At 36.9% G+C, this 16,349-nt stretch overlaps 2 protein-coding genes and 1 pseudogene across 4 annotated transcripts in view; 2 read left to right on the top strand and 1 right to left on the bottom strand.

Annotated features, from left to right (window-relative positions):
- Nucleotides 1-5,027, top strand: part of LOC102006370 — a 9,590-nt pseudogene extending 4,563 nt beyond the window's left edge.
- Nucleotides 1-13,517, bottom strand: part of Eaf2 (ELL associated factor 2) — a 32,239-nt gene extending 18,722 nt beyond the window's left edge. Inside the window, exons 1-2 of the mRNA XM_005386499.2 lie at nt 13,303-13,517; nt 2,845-2,939 (exon numbers count right to left, since the gene is read on the bottom strand). Coding sequence (XP_005386556.1) covers nt 2,845-2,939; nt 13,303-13,408 — 201 coding nt within the window. The 5' untranslated portion in view covers nt 13,409-13,517. The remainder of the gene's footprint in view (nt 1-2,844; nt 2,940-13,302) is intronic.
- A 61-nt stretch (nt 13,518-13,578) lies between these two features.
- Nucleotides 13,579-16,349, top strand: part of Iqcb1 (IQ motif containing B1) — a 51,827-nt gene continuing 49,056 nt past the window's right edge. The window contains exons 1-4 of one of the 3 annotated variants that reach the window (XM_013515102.1): nt 13,579-13,657; nt 14,152-14,243; nt 15,315-15,425; nt 15,648-15,810. In XM_013515102.1, coding sequence (XP_013370556.1) covers nt 15,326-15,425; nt 15,648-15,810 — 263 coding nt within the window. In that variant the 5' untranslated portion in view covers nt 13,579-13,657; nt 14,152-14,243; nt 15,315-15,325. The other 2 variants (XM_013515101.1, XM_013515103.1) reach the window with 2 other exon arrangements.

The following is a 16,349-nucleotide window of genomic DNA, read 5'->3' as shown; positions in this document are numbered from 1 at the left end:
GTTTTTTAAACTCTATAAGACTAAAGCAATCTTCATGAAATCAAGAATGCACAGCACATAAAATATATCTGGGGTGACTCTAGAAAGGTTAGTTGTAGAACACTCAGTTGAAGCCCTGGAAACTGGAGGGCTAGGGAACACGATCATGACAAAGTAACTGGCTCTGGGGTTGGTAGGTTCATTTTTGGATGTTTTAGTTGAAAATAAGTAAATAGCAACCTAAGGACTCCAAATTATAGTTAATAAGAGATTTATGCAATATGTTTTTCTTAAAGGTGATTATACATAGAAGTAAGGGCTTTACAAATACATAATGAATGTTCAGTTCAAACCACATGAACAATTTCTGGTCATGGGTCACAAGTTCTCATAATTTCTATAATTGTCTTCTATCCTTTAAGCAAGTTTTATAAAATTAAACTTTCTTTCTCATTAAACTCAGCAATATTCCTAATCTTTAATTTTTGCTGATGGGGAAATCTAATCATATTCCCAACACTGAACATCTTCATGTACTTTTAAAAAACTTTCAGTACTCTGGTTCTTAGTACCTGTTGATGACCATCTCTGCTCTAAACTCTGCCCGGCCTTCACTAACCATCACTCTCCTTTCTACTGCTATGCGATCAACTTTTTATTTTTATTTATCTTTATTTTATTTTTTTAAAGAGAAAAAATAAAAATAACAGTAAAACAGTTTCATAACAGGTTAGTAGGAGAGTTACAATAATTAGTGCATTGCGTATTGTCATCTTCGTAATAGTTATTCAGAGTACAAGATATGGGTATGATATCTGGCCCAAACAATATTAGTACAAAACTTTCTCTGAACTAGGAGAAACTAGCTGTATAACTATCTTGTGTATGAATATGTATTTTTTCTTTTTCCCTTCCTTCCTTTCCCCTTCCCTCCACCACAGATCAACTTTTAGATTCAATATGAGTAAGGTTATATGATACCTGTCTTTCTATGCCTGACTTATTTCACCTAATGATCTTTACTTTCACATGTTGCAAATGGCAGGATTTCATTCTTTCTTTAATGAATGAATAGTATTACATTATGTATATGTAGCATATTTTCTTTATCCATTCATTACTTGGTAGACACTGAAGTTTTCTCCAGATCTTCGCTATTATGAATTATGCTGAAATGAACATAGGCTTACATATGTTTCTTCAATATGCTTATTGCCTTTCCTTTGCATATAGCAAGGAGTGATGTTGTTGGATCATATGGTAGTTCTATTTAGAGTTTTTTGTATAATCTCCATGCTGTTTTTGCATAATGCCAACACCAGTTCATATTTCCACCAACAATGCACAAGGATTCCTTTTTCTCCCCAGCCTGGCCAGTATTTATTTTCTCTAGTTCTTTTTTTATAATAGCCATCCTTACTTGAATAAGGTGATACCTCATTGTGGTTTGATTCACATTTCCCTAATGACTAGTGATAATGACCATCTTTTTCATGTGCTTCTTTGGCTATCTGTAGTTCTGCTCTGAGAAGTATCTATTTGGATCTAATCATTATTTTCATCAGATCACTTGGATTTTTGTCTGAAAATCCAAAATCCCTAAGTTTTTTAACACAAACATGACACTACGAGTAGAAAGTTCTATACCCTGAAACTGTATCATACACACAATTATCACAAATGTTATATAAAATTACCTTCAGGTTATTTTATGTGTATAAGGTGTAAATGAGTTAGACTTAGGTCCTAGCCTCAAGATACCTCATTATACATATGCAAATACACCCAGACCCAAACAATTTAGAAATCTAAAACACTTTTGGTCCCTAGCATTTCACATAAGGGGTATAGATTGAATATCCCTTTTCCAAAATGCTTGGGACCAGAAGTGTTTCAGATTTCTGAAGTTTTTGAATTTTGGAATATTTGTTTATGCATAATATTTGGCAACGGGACCCAAATATGAAATGGGAAAATTTCATATTTCATAAATATGAATTTCATTAATCATCCATGTATACTTTATACCTGTAGCCTGAAACACTTCTGGGCCCAAGAATTTTGGAAAAGGGATATTCAATCTATATGCTGAAATCTCTCCAATACCACAAATCTAAATATTTTACTTTTTTGCTTAAAAACTCCTAATGGTTCTTGAATATCCATAAGATAAAATTCAAATTCTACATTATATCACAAAAGATCCTTCACAATCTGATCCCAACCTACTGTCCCAGTTTCTACGCCTGCTAATCATTTTCATTATACTGTGGTTAAGATAAAGTTATTTGTTCTACGAACACCTTGTTCTTTCAGCATTGGAGTCTTTCACATATTGTTCTGGTTAACTACTCCTTGCCTGCCTGCTAAAATCCCACTTGTACCTTAAAGCATCACTTCAGTTATTGTTTGTTTTGTGAAATCCTTTGAGATTCCATGAAGCAGAGTATTTGATTACATTTATATGCTTGTACAGAATTTTGATATTTACTAACTTAAACCGCTAGATTTTTTGTGTCTACATGCTTTAACAAATTAGAACTATAAGGTGAGGGACATGTTATTGTTCTTACTTCAGAGTATAAAATCTGGCTCATAATCAGAATTTAATAAATATTTGTTTGGATCTTCATTTTTTTCAAATCATTTGCTATGGTAGTTCTTAAAATTATTAAATGGATAGAGTGTTTTAACATTGTTTGATCCAAAATAGTTGAAAATATGGATTTTTGCTGTTCTGTGTGTTAATTAACCAACCATTACATCATGAACTATGCAATTTTTTTCATTTATTTCATGTGCAATTTCATTTTTCACTCCAGCAAGAAAGAGATCATTTTAGTCTTAATGTATAGGAATACTTACTTCTATATTTGGCAGAGTTATTGTCACCTGTTCACCTTTGCCAACCTCCAGATGTCCTTCACAGGAAGTGTCAATAGAAGCAGGTTTGAAGTCATCTAAAAATAGATATACATGTTATGTGAAATTATCTTCAGGCTACATGTATAAAGTATACATGAATGACAAATGAATTTCATATTTAGACTTGGGTCCCATCGCCAAGTACTATGCATAAACAAATATTCCAAAATTCAAAAACTTCAGAAATCTGAAACACTTCTGGTCCCAAGCACTTTAGAAAAGGGATATTCAGTCTATATTGGGAAATCCTTCCAAAACCACAAATCTCATTATATTACTTCTTTGCTTAAAAACCTCTAATCGTTCTCCAAAATACATTTTTATAAAATAGAGCATTAACTTGATGTAAAAAATAAGCATATATCAGAGTAGTAAATTGTTTTGAGAAGTCAGCAATTAAAATGCTTTAGAAGAGTTTTCATAGTAAAAATAAAATACAAAGCCAGGCCTGGTGGTTCATGCCTGTCAGGAAACTGAGGAAGGAGGATTCCCATGAGTTCGAGGCCAGCCTGGGCAACATAGTGAGTTTAAAGCCAGCCTGAACTGCAGAGCAAGACCCTGTCTTAAATGAACAAACTAAATAAAATACAGTCCAGTTTATTATTATTTTCTCTTTTTCCTTTTTGTCATACCTGGGATTAAAACCAGGGTCCTTGAACTTAGCTTCATCCCCAGCCCTTTCTAAATTTTTGAAGTTTGAGACAGGATCTGTTACTTGCTCAGGCTGGACTTGAACTTGTGAGTGCTGGAATCACAATCGTGTGCCACCACACGTGAGTCCCAGTTTATTTTCATACACTTAATTCTTTGAAAAATAGAAATAACTGTACTCTAAAACAGTATTCCTCAAACCACATTAAAGTTCTGTTTAAAAATGAACTAGACTAAGATGCTCTATTGTTAAAAGTTAAATAATGCTAGTGTTTGCAAAACTTGCTGAAAAATTAATGTAGGACATTTTTAGCTTTCAGTCTTTTTCTCCTATAATTTCCTTTTTTATAAATTAATTTTAGAAGCAGTGTGAAGAAGAGGGAAGAAGGACCACCAGACTGCCCAAAGCTGTGCTGCTGCATCTCGTGTCCAGCGCCTGGGTTGAGCCACTGTCATCACTATGCTCAAGAGAAAGGCTGAAGGGGATGCTAAAAGTGATACAGCCAAGGTGAAGGACGAACCACAGAGAAGATCTGCAAGGTTGTCTGCTAAAACCAGCTCCTCCAAAGTCAGAGCCCAAGCCTAAAAAGGCCCCTGCAAAGAAGGGAGAGAAGGTCCCCAAAGGTAAAAAGAGAAAAGCTGATGCCAGCAAGGATGGGAAAAACCGAGCAAAAAATGATGATGCCAAAACAGACCAGGCACAAAAAACTGAAAGTGCTGGAGATGCCAAGTGAAGTGTGTACACTTTTGATAACTGTGTACTTCTGTACAGTTTGAAATACTATTACCAAGTTCTATAAAAATGCAGATTTTTGTTGTACTATTTTTTAAGACACGTTATTAGCACACGGAACACTTCATTGTTGTTTTGGGGAGAAGGAGTATATGTGACTAGCACAGTGTCTCCAAAGTTGGATTGATGTGGGGAAAGCACCTTTCCCTTAGTTTTGAGAGGCTTCCCCTTGGCTCCCAGGAGGAGGGAGTCCCTGATGTTGACACATGTGGCCACCTTGGCATAAATGCCTTGTAGTATGGGACAATTCCCAGTTCATTTATGTCCCCCTTTCCTCTGCTATCAGCATAGATTTAACTTCCGTAAGCCCAGAGATCTATTGGGACGTGATTCCCAAAATTGATGGTACCAGTGTGTCAGGCAATCTGGACTTGCCAGTAACATTGAGATGGTGTCCCACAAAAGCAATGATTTCCTTTTCTAGATTGTGGATCTTCAGACTGATAATTCTGCCATATTTATGGTCTGAAAGTCAGGGTCAGCTTGTGGAAAGTTGTTAAACAAATGCTAAGTGTGAAATGTCAACCCTCCCTCTAAACTTTCCCCACTTCAAAGCCTCAAATGGAGACTTCATTGGATTTTATAGTGCTTTCTGATGTTTGGTAGTCCATCCAAGAATGGTGTTCAAAAGTTGTTGTATATTGTTAATGATTATGTGTCCATGTCCTGCCTGAAATACCATGATTGTTTCTGAGAAGTATCTTTAATAAAGCTAGATACAGTTTGGCATGGAAAAGAAATCAATTTTATTGGTTCACTTCAGATAAATATATATAATGATCATATTCATCATAGAGAATTTGTACCTGTACATAATGTATCTTGATTCTTATTTTTTTCCCCAATCCCCTACCCTCCCTTCAACCCCTCTTCCCCTGCTTATTTATAAAAGTTTTGTTTCCATATTTTCTTCTATTCACTTTTTTTTTCTTTTATTTCCTTGCCCTCTCTCTCTCCCCCTTTCCTTGTTCCCTTTCCCATTTTCCATAATTTTCCTAAACCATCTTGGGCAGCTCTACCACTTGTCTGCCATTCTAGCAGAATAAATCCATGCGTACACAAAACGTTCTTAAATTTCCCCAAAATGGTTAATAGGGAAACTGGAGAAAAACTTATCTTTTAACAGTTGGAATTTTTTATGGATAATTATACCACTAAAGGGTACGAAGGCCACTGCGTTCTCTCTTGCATGGTGACCCACCCTTACACTGTAGGGTGTACTTCTTGTCTTACTTTTACTTGGTCCAACTTACTCTGCAAAACCTGTTTCTTTCCTGCCTTTAATAAAACTTTGCTACCATTTAAAAAAATTGTGCAAATTTAACCAAATCTGAATTTGCCACTTCAGAAGAATTTAAAAGAAACTTTAATTTTGAGTTAAATCCTATTTCAAATAATGGTATTGAAACGTATCATCTAGAAAGAATTTAGGGTGCTAAAATGTCACATAGTAAACAAGTTTAAAACTTCTAAGATGTGGAAGCCATTTTAAAAATTCATATCAGTATACATAGTAACTGAGTGACTGATAATTCTGATACACAACTCCTCAGGTTATACTTATTTTTTAAGTTAACACTTTATTAATTTAAGGGAGGGAGAAAGAAGGAGGATGAAGAGGATAGTGAGGAAGGGGAGCTGGAAGGAATGGAGGAAGGGGAGAAGGAGGAAGATGAAAGAGGAAGAAGAGGAAAATAGAACATTACCCACCCCTCAAAAGCCCCTCCCAAGTAATTACCCCTGCCTCAAAGATTTATCTTTATACTAACAGCCCAAAAGGCAAAAGTCTAAATTCAAAATAATGGATCTTCATGGGTCGCATTTAGGGAACTGATGTTGGCAAGGAGAACCTTCCAATACTTATCAAATCATCACTGTCAATAAACAAAGGCTGGCCCTTGCTTCACAGTGACAATTATTATAGCTCACATTTATAGAACACTTCCCACATGTCAGGCATCATTCTTGGTACCTCACGTTTAATTCTTATAATAATTCTATGGAAAAGAAAATGTGTTCCTTCCTTAAAAAGCTAAGTAGAAATGAATATAAAATGCATCAAATTATTCTTAATAACATATTTCATTCTTCATGCTGCTTTAATTCAAAACTGAATATATATATGATGGTTCATCTTGATTATCAACTTGATGATTTAGAGATGTCTAGCACATTACTAAAGCACAGTTCTAGCTGTGTGTGTGGTGTTTCCAGAGATGACTGGCATGTAGACCAGCAGACTGAGGGGGAAGACCTACCCTGACTGTGGGTGGCACCATGTAATAGACTTGCAGCCTGGATGGAATGAAAAGGGAAAGTAGGAAGTCAGTTTGCATTAGAAAGCTCCAATTCTGCTCAAGTACATATCTTTTGCTACTGCTGTGGCTTGTGGATATCATACTCCAGCTTCTTTGGCCTTTAACACAGACTCACACCAGCACTCTCTACGAAGTTCCAAGTCTTCAGTCTTGGACTGGCACAGCATCCTTGAATACTCTTGTTCTGAGGCTTCCAATTCTTGGACTGAGCAGCTGAAGTCTCTGGCATTCTGGTATGTAGATGGCCATTGTGGACTATCCCATTTCTGAGCCTATAAGCCTAGCTAATAAATTCCCTTGCACTAGTCTATAAAATATAATGTATAACTATATATATTTTCTACTGATTCTGTTCTCCTACAAAATCCTAACCAATATAATATGTAATGGTTATCTCTTAAAATCTCAATGTTTATTCCTAGATTTTTAAGAAACAAATATAAACACATAAGCAATATCACTATATTATCTTTCTAACTTTCAGAATGATCCCCTCCCAATCTTGCTGAAGACAAACTAGTGTTCAATCAATTGAAGGCTAAACTACTAGAAAACCTACACTGTGCCCCACCTTTTTTCTGTGATCTTGTACTCGTAGAATTTGAGTCTTATTTCAAAGTTCTTCCTTCCCCAAATTTCTGTATTGTTCAGAACCTCAATTTCTTCTTCTCTCCTGTAGCATTTACTATACTATGCATAAAAACCTAATGTAAACTATGTGATATTACTTCTTTGTGGACATGTCCTGTTGTAGGTTTTTTAAAGCACAGTGCCTCATAATTTACTCCAGAACAGTGTTGTTTGCATACCATCTTTAACTTAATAGCTATCTAAAAGATTTTTGTAATTGACCTGGGTTCATATTGTTTACCATTTTCTAAAACACTTCCAAACTTACTTTCAGTGTATATAAGGTGCTGAATTATGTGTAAAATCCTTGTTTTCTAATTATTTCCTGTGAATCAGATTAATTGCTACTTCAAAACTTCTACCTTCTTTAGAGGAGATGTTGCCATATTTCTTTTGCTCTTTCCTTAGTGGACTTTTGTTTTCAGAGAAGGTACTTATTACTTGACATCTAGAAATTCTATATGATAGCTATGAAAAACACTAGAAATAGCACCTCTCTGACCGCCACTATTTTTGACAGTGACAAAAGGGCAATACTGAAAGATATAACTGTCATTTAACTACAGCTAACTGTTACTTTAAAGGAGAGACCAGTCACATAACACAGGTGGTGACACAGATTTGTGGGTACTGTAATGATCAGATTGAATAATCCCTCTCTTAGGGGGCAACCATAACTCTGCTCTAGTCAGCTACTGCTGAGAGGAGATACAGGCTCAGTGTCACCAAGTTACCTTCTGATTTTTTAGAAAAGCTTTATATAATTTTTATGTACTTGGAATTAATTCAAAATTAAACGACTCTGGGAGCTAAAGAAAACAAACTATGTGAGTCAAACAAAACATCTGTAAAGTCAAAGTCACTTTATATTCTGTTAATTTATAACAATTATTTAGGATTTACAAAATAACTTCTTCCTTTATTACATATTGTCACTCTTGATCTTCACAACAAATATTTGTGTAGAATTTTACCAGTGGAGAACTCCTTCAAAATAATGAAGGCAGTAAATGATGAAGTTGATGGAGACCACTATGAAGCAGCTCTGAGCAGGATTTAAAATTAGTCGATTGGCTTTCTATGTTTACTCATGAGTCTGTCTCAGGCCTAGGCCCCTTGTCTGGAGATGGGCAGTGGATTCATAATAAGTGAACCTCTATGAGTCATTGGCCCCAGCTGAGGCAGGTAGTGGCCTGTGAGACAGTCACACCTCAAAGGACAAGACAAGGGTCACAGCGGAGGACACCTGGATCCAACCCCAATTAACTAGATAGAGACTATATCTGCAGATGTCTCACTCCTTCAGTAAATGTCAACTTGGAGATAAGATAGTTCTCCTATTTAGCATAAATTACTACTTGAAGAAGTCTTTGTACTGACTCTCAAGATCCCACTCAGTTTCCCTGCACTTTCCTAGATATCCCCTTCCTTGTTTGAAAACCAAATAAATATGGGCTGCCGAGAGAAGCTTTTTGTCTTCACCCCCAGAGAATCTCGAATTCTGCTAGAGGGTTTTGATCCTCCTGGAGCCCTAAAATCATACTTCTTGCCTCTTTTATTTAAACCTTCACCATGCACTCATTTGAGAGGTTGTGGGACTGATCAGTCTGAGATATTAAGTCAGGAGTCTAAACCACATACTCTATCCATCATATTATATAACCTCTTTGCCTTATATCCACAGTTCTTAACTTTTGAATGGAGCAGTTTTAGGAAATGAGGGACAGCGATGAATTCCTGTGAAAACCTGATGAAAATTATAGATCAGTTAGAAATCATTTCCATGCAAAATTGCGTATTTGAACATGCATATCAAATACTGCCTAATTTGAAAAGATTTGCAAGCCCCTGCAGCCTATGTAGATACCTACAATACATGAAATTAATTGTAAGATAGAAATATACTCAAAAGATCTATATCTTTACTTACTAAAAGCCCAAATTTATTATCAATAACTCTACCAAAATTAATCTGAATCAATTTGTATCTCTAATTATCCTATTAGGAGTAATACATTTCACTTTTTATTACCTGTTTTATTAAATAATGCTGCCTATTTGCCTTTAAGCAAATTTTAATTATGCAATGTTTGAATTTCAGATAGTTATACTTCTATAATTAAATAATTTGTTGAATAATTTCATATTTATGCTTTGAATATGCTCTAAATATCAAATATAGTCTTTCCTAAATTGTCTACTTTATTTTTTAATGCTTCCTAGGAAACCCTACAACTAATTTTACCTTTTATTCTACCTGAACATATTTATTCTTCTCCAAATTATAGGTTTCTATTATAATTATTTCTTCAACTTTATAATGTAGTTACTTATTATACTGCATGAAGAGTAAAAAATATTTTCTACTTTATATTTAACCCTTTTCTATTAATGTTTAACACTTTTGATTATTTCAGCTGAGCATTATAAAATGTCACAGTGTTAGTCATTTTCCTCACTGCTGAGACACAATACCCAACACCCACATCTTAAAGCAGAAGAGGTTTATTTTGGCTCACAATTTTAGAAGTTTCAGTCTGTGGTGACAGACTTCAAGGCAGAAACAGCATGGTGGAAGGGCTAGGTGGAGGAGTTTTTGTAAATAGGGACGGGAAGACGGGTTGAAGGAAGGATAGGGAAATGGGGAAAAAAAGAAACAAGATATATCATGTACAAGTACAAATTCCCTGTGATGAACGTGATCATTATGTATACCCAAAATGTACCAATAAACTTAATTAATTAAAAAATAAAAGGCTGGGGCTGGGGATTTAGCTCAGCGGCAGAAGCGCCTGCCTGGCAAGCGCAAGGTCGTGAGTTTGGTTCCTGGTACCGGAGAAAAAATAAAAGGCTGGGTGTGGTGGTGCATGCCTGTAATCCCAGCACATGGGAGGCTAAGGCAGGAGGATTGTTGCAAGTTCAAGGCCAGCCTGGGCTACAAAGTGAGCTCAAGGCCAGCTTGAACTGCATAGCAAGACCCTGTCTCAAAGAGCCAAAAAAAAATTTAAAAATAAAAAATAAATAAAAGCCCCCTCTGAACATAAGAGGCTTTGGAGTGACATTCTTGATCTAAATCTAAACAGTCAATAATTTCACAAAAGAATCCATAATTAGCATCAGTTTATTTCCTACAATTTGAACTAATTCAAATAACTCCAAAACCCACTTTCCAAGATACCACACTTGTCAGAGAACCTTAACTTTAAATATAATTTTAATCTTATTTTCCATTAGTGTAATTTCTGGTATCTTCTCACAATGAAACTTTATTACTTGTTAGAGAGTGGGTACACTTAAACAACTATAAAAATATTTCTGTATTCACTGCTCATCATTTTTTGATATCAAAAATTGGTGTCATCAAAAACTTAAGAATTTTACTGTTTATTAACCTTTATTCAGATATAAATTGCAAAGCTAATACTCGACTAAAGCCAAAATTAATCCTAGTGATTCATGTTATTCCAACTCTTCCACCCAGTGAATCATGTGTTGCTAAGCATTTAGTTTATCACTGTTAAAACAACCTGTGCCCTCCCTACCATGGGCCAGACTATCTTTTTGACAGGTCTTATTGCTAAGCTCTGGTATATGCTTTTTAAAAGTTTAAGTAAATTACATTTTCTGGTATTCCTCATACACGCTCTTCAAAACTAACTGTAACTACTACTTATTTTGTACTATATGCCAAATACAATGCTAGATTTTTTATGCTACTTACTTAGCCATACCAAAGTTCAGATATTATTACCATTTTACACATAAGAAAACTGAGCTGGAGAGATTAGCATGTTCCTAAACTCAAATATATATGGAGAGAGGGAGAGAGGGATGGAGAGAAGGAGGGAGAGAGGGAGGGAGAGAGAGAGAGAGAGAGAGAGAGAGAGAGAGAGAGAGAGAGAGAGAGAGAGAGATCACAATCAGGTGTGTTTGAAGCCTTAGCACTTTAGATAGTCAAAACTACTCCAGTACATAAAGACAAAATACAACTTCTCTCAAATTACATTGGTCCAAGTGCTTGTTATAAATTAAGACTCGCCTACCTATATAAATGTCAGAATGTCTATTTTACACTTTTCATTCCTTACTTTGAGTTCTTAAGAGTGAGGACCACAACAGAAATTATCACATTGGAAATGTCCTCAAAGATAATGATAGGTTTTATTTTTAAAAATATAAAATGATTCTGTGCCATTAATATGCCTGTTTGACCACAACAGAAAGACCTAAAAACCTTTCTAAAGTCTTCCATAGTACTGTGTATTCAAATATCTAGGTTTATTATTGCTTACTATTTTGAAATTTATTATTCAAACATCTAGGTGTATTTATTGTGGTTATTACCGTTGTTGTTTTAGCTTATTGTCATTCTTCAACTCTATCAACTGACTTTGACTGAGGATGATTCTCACAAATGAAAGACTTGTAAGTACCTTCAAGGTACTTTTCAAAGGCTACATTTTATTCAGTTAATTTGAGAATTATGCCCTTAAGAAGAGTATGTATATACAAATTCTATAAAAATATATTCTTGAGCAAATTTTTATAATGTTAAACCCTGTAACTTGAAAAATTAATACTAAAATTTCTATGTACCTGAGCAAGAAGAGGAAAAGAAAGAACACACCAGCTGAGCAAAGGGCAAGGGAACCATATCTTCCTTTTGGAGAAGGGAACTAGTGAAATGAGAAAGTCAGAGCCACCACAGCACTAGTTGCCTCACTGTGGGAACCTTTGGATGACAGAGTATGGTCACGCAAAGAAGAATAAAATGGGATACTGTTGACATCTGTTGGCAAATATCTTACCCATATAGTCTACCAAACAGATATTAATTTTGCTTAATAAAACCCCTTTATAAAGTATAAATGTATGCTTGGAGGATTCAAACCATTGGTTCTTCCTACTTTTATATTAGATTGGAGTCTCTGATTTTTAACTGAATGTTTTGATTGAACTATGGAACATGTCAGAGCATAAATCATAAACGTCCCTGCACAACCTGACAAAATGAGCAAGGTGGAAGTATGGGACAGGAGAAGGGGTCTGGGCTGGAGAAAGGAAGTGAAAAAATACCTACTTTATAATTTTGCCACAGAAAAATAAGAGGCTATGTTTCAGTGATCTCAAAGTTTCCTTCCTGCCTAGAATTGTACCAGGGCTGTTATGCAAAAAATGAATGTTTTACATAGAAAATAATGTGCATGCTATTATTTTTCTTCCCGGAATCTGTCATTCAACTGCTAAATCAAGAGCTCTTTTTTAGTCTATTTTTCAACAATATATAAAAGAAAAAATGGAGTATTTCACTTTCAAATGCTCCCTACTCATCCAGAGTGGCAATCTATCATCTCTTTTCTCCCTTTTTCTCCACCTTCAAATAAATCATCTTCTTAGTTTAAAAAAGAAAATAATTAATTAAAACTAGTTCCAAAAAAAACTAGTTCCAGAAAACATAAGAAAATCAAAGACAGAAACTACATGTAAGTAAAATCTTCTACATAAGTAAATTAATAACACATCTACCAATATGTAATTTGGTAATCAGTATTTGACAGTTGACAGTGAAATCTGGGGTCCAAACGTGATAGATAATTGGGATGGTTGAGAAGCTCTCCTCAAGAACACTCTAAATAAAAACCCTCATCATCACAAGAGAGAAAGAGTGAAGAAAGAGAATACTGTCCCACCAGCCTGCATTCGGTCCTCTGCTCCATTCGTCACGTCATTTTCCCTTCCACCTGCGCATCCTCCACTTGTCATCTTACCTCCTATCAACCCTGCAGGTCCCCGCACGTTCCCTTCCCGTCTGTGGGTCCCACTCAGGATTTACCCACACCTGTTGCACGTCAGCTCCTATCACGGACCCCTAGGACTTCAGACAGGACAGCGGATCACCTGCCCCGACCCCATGTGAAGAAGAGCAAGGGCGGCTGGAGAAGAACTCTTCAACCCATCCCTGGAGGCCCCCCCCCCCGTTAGGTCCCTGGCGCAGTCCTCACTCACAGCGCACAGTGTGGAAGGCGTAGCGCGGATGCTTCTCAAAACTCTCGCCTAACTTGAGAACTCGCTCGCGACGGCCCAAGTGCGCAAGTCCTGCTGGTCCATTCATCACTCTCCTCGGGCTCCGACTTTGCCTCTCGCTATCATCTGCCACCTCAGCCCCAAACAGCTGTGTTTGTGGCCGGCCGCCAGCACTGCCACCACAGACCCCGCCCCGTTCCGGACGCGCGCGTCCCGATTGGCTGGCTGGCGAAGGGCGCTCCGCCCCTTGCCCCGGAGGCTGCTGGTCCCGCCCCTCGGCCCCTTCCCGCGTAGTGACGCACGCTGCCTCACAAACGCCTGCTCGTTTAGCTTCTCGGTGGGAGCAGGGTCGTTTGTGGGGAGGCGGGGAAAGTGAATCCAGGATTAGGTGAACTGAGGTAGCGACTGCGGACGGGGGGCGGTATAATTCTGGAAGGCCCGTACGTCAGGCTCCTGGGCCGAGTGAACCGCCTGTGTGACCTAAGGGGAGAATTGGCTGCTCCACGGCCTTTCTGTGGAGATCTGGCGTAGAAACTGAGGCCCGAGGGGGAGCAGTGTTTTGGGGCACAAGGCCTGGTAGGGCCAAAGCCGGGTCTGGAATCCGGAGTAAGGGAGCCCGCGGGCCCAGGGCCTCGGCTCCAGGAGCTGCCTGGAAGCGACGCCGTTACCCTGGCAATCGTTTTCCGACCCTGACCCTTAAGTAGCAGAGGAAGTTCTCAGTGCTGTTAGGACTGGAGGAGAGGAGAAAAGAGGATTTGAAGTTAAGAACTGCGGAGGACTGGGATCAGCTGTAACTGGGTAGTGTTGAATTTCTTTCTTTATTTTCATCAGAGTGATTCGTGGAAGCAGTGAAGAGCCCGGCCAGGAATAGGTGATTCCTAAAGGATCAAGGCTGAGGCTGGAACTGGTGTTCTGGCAACAGGGTAATACCATTGATAATGATCAGTAATGGTCTTTCATTGTCAGTGTTCCTGAATATGTTGTGCGGATGGCAGAAGCATTGTATTAGAGGAGAAACACCCGAGAAAGGTTTACAAATGGTTGTAAGGTTAGATAGTCATTTTTCAGGGTAATTATGTAATCAAATTATATGCCTTTACTTAACAGTTTTCTCTCTTAGGTGATTTTGTCAGTTTATTGTTCCAGGTAGGTAAGTGCATCTGTCTCCCTCAAACCATTTTTTATAACTTCCACTCTTCTAAGGTATACTGTTTCTTAGAGAAGGTAAGCATTCAGCTTCTGGAGCCTAAAGCTATCGTTAGTGGCTACTTTCTCTTATAGAAGTGTTTATAGATAACAAAATTGGTTCAGAGAACCAGAGTCTTTTGATTGTATGGTCTAAATTCTTACCTATGTCATCCATCAAGCACTTAATATGTATTTTATATACTTAAGAATTTTATGCATATTTATTCATGTGTGTATATGTGTACTCAAAACATACTTTTTTTTCCCAGCCAAAGCATTAGCAGGGAATACGTTCTGTAGCAAGTTCAAGGCTGGCTTGACTATATAGTAAAACCTTGTTTTAAGAAAAAACAAAAGACAAAAACAACAGAACCCTTGTGAAATCCACATTCTAGATGCTAGCCAGGGATCAACCTTAACAGACCTCTAGAAGAATAGCAGCCTCAGGTCTCTCATATTAGTCCCTTTTTGCACACTCAGTTTCTCCTGTATGAAGTCTGTCCTAGAGTTGTGCAGATTAGAGAGTGGCTGTAGCTCAGCACAGTTCCTGACTCTCAGTACATAATAACTGTACTATAACTAGTACATGTAGCTAGAGGGATCTGGAATTCTTGTAGAGTTGCACTTGGTTAAAAAAGGAGGTTTCCCAGTAAGGAAAACACACAAACAAACAAAATCTACCCTTCTCAAACAAGGCAAGAAGAGCTAAGTTTTCATCTATATTGATGTTACATTTCAAGAGTTATTTAGGAAAGGAACATTTGAGGGCTTTTTGATGTTTATTTTCTAATTCTATTAAAATACAGGTAATTAAGAAATGAAGCCAACAGATACAGACTCAAGGATCTTATCTCTAGCTGCTGAAGTTGCCAAAAGTCCTGAGCAGAATGTGCCTGTTATTTTGTTGAAGTTAAAAGGTAAGAAAATAATTTTCTGATTAAGTAACACTAGAAGTTAAAAACAGTTCTATCCTTGATAATCTTAACATTTGTTTCTGATTTGTTTAAAGGAATCTTAACAGTGTGACATAGCAGTTTTTCCTTTTGAATATAGTTTTGTGATTGTCCCATATGTAAAAATCAAGTAGTTCTTGAATGAATTAAGCAATAATAAGTATATCTTATTTTCTTTTGCCTTAGAAATAATAAACAGCACACCACTAGGAAGCTCAGAGTTGAAGAAAATCAAACAAGATATATATTGTTATGACCTCATTCAGTATTGTCTCTTGGTCCTCAGGCAAGATTGTTCTCGAATCCAGGGTGGTTGGGCTACCATTTCCCAGCTTACACAAATAGTAAGGTAAAATGAAGCCTGTTCTTGAAGAATTTATATTTGGTTCTAAATTTCAACATTTTCTGCTTTTTTGTTCATCTTCCTAACAATAATTTGAACTTCCTATGATAGACTGTGATTGTACTTTTCTTTTATACCACAGAATCGGCCCCCCCCAAAAAATATAAACACTTCAGGGAAAAAAATTGTATAAATAGTTTAATACTAAATTTATTGAGACATCATGAGATTAAACACACATTACCTTTGCTTTCTACAAGTGCATGAGTTGCTCAAAGTGTTGGCATTCACTTCCAGACATTTATTAGTACAGCCTGGGTAACCTTGGTCATTGAGATTGCTGCACATACATACGTTTTCAATTTATTCTCCAAGAGCTGGCAGTGTTGTGGGTTTTCTGTGATATACCACATCCTTTAGGGCCTCCCATGTGAGGGTAACACCACCTATTGAAAAAACATCATACTATTTTTCTTTCCTGAAGAGTGTATACACTGTTTTTGGCAGACTCTGTATTGTTATGTCTATGTACTGTTACTGTTGGT

The sequence above is a fragment of the Chinchilla lanigera genome, unplaced genomic scaffold (genome assembly GCF_000276665.1).
Source record: "Chinchilla lanigera isolate Chin_1 unplaced genomic scaffold, ChiLan1.0 scaffold00026, whole genome shotgun sequence".
Taxonomy (NCBI): domain Eukaryota; kingdom Metazoa; phylum Chordata; class Mammalia; order Rodentia; family Chinchillidae; genus Chinchilla; species Chinchilla lanigera.
Note: the sequence above shows the minus strand (reverse complement) of the source record. Positions and strands in the feature narration are given on the sequence as shown.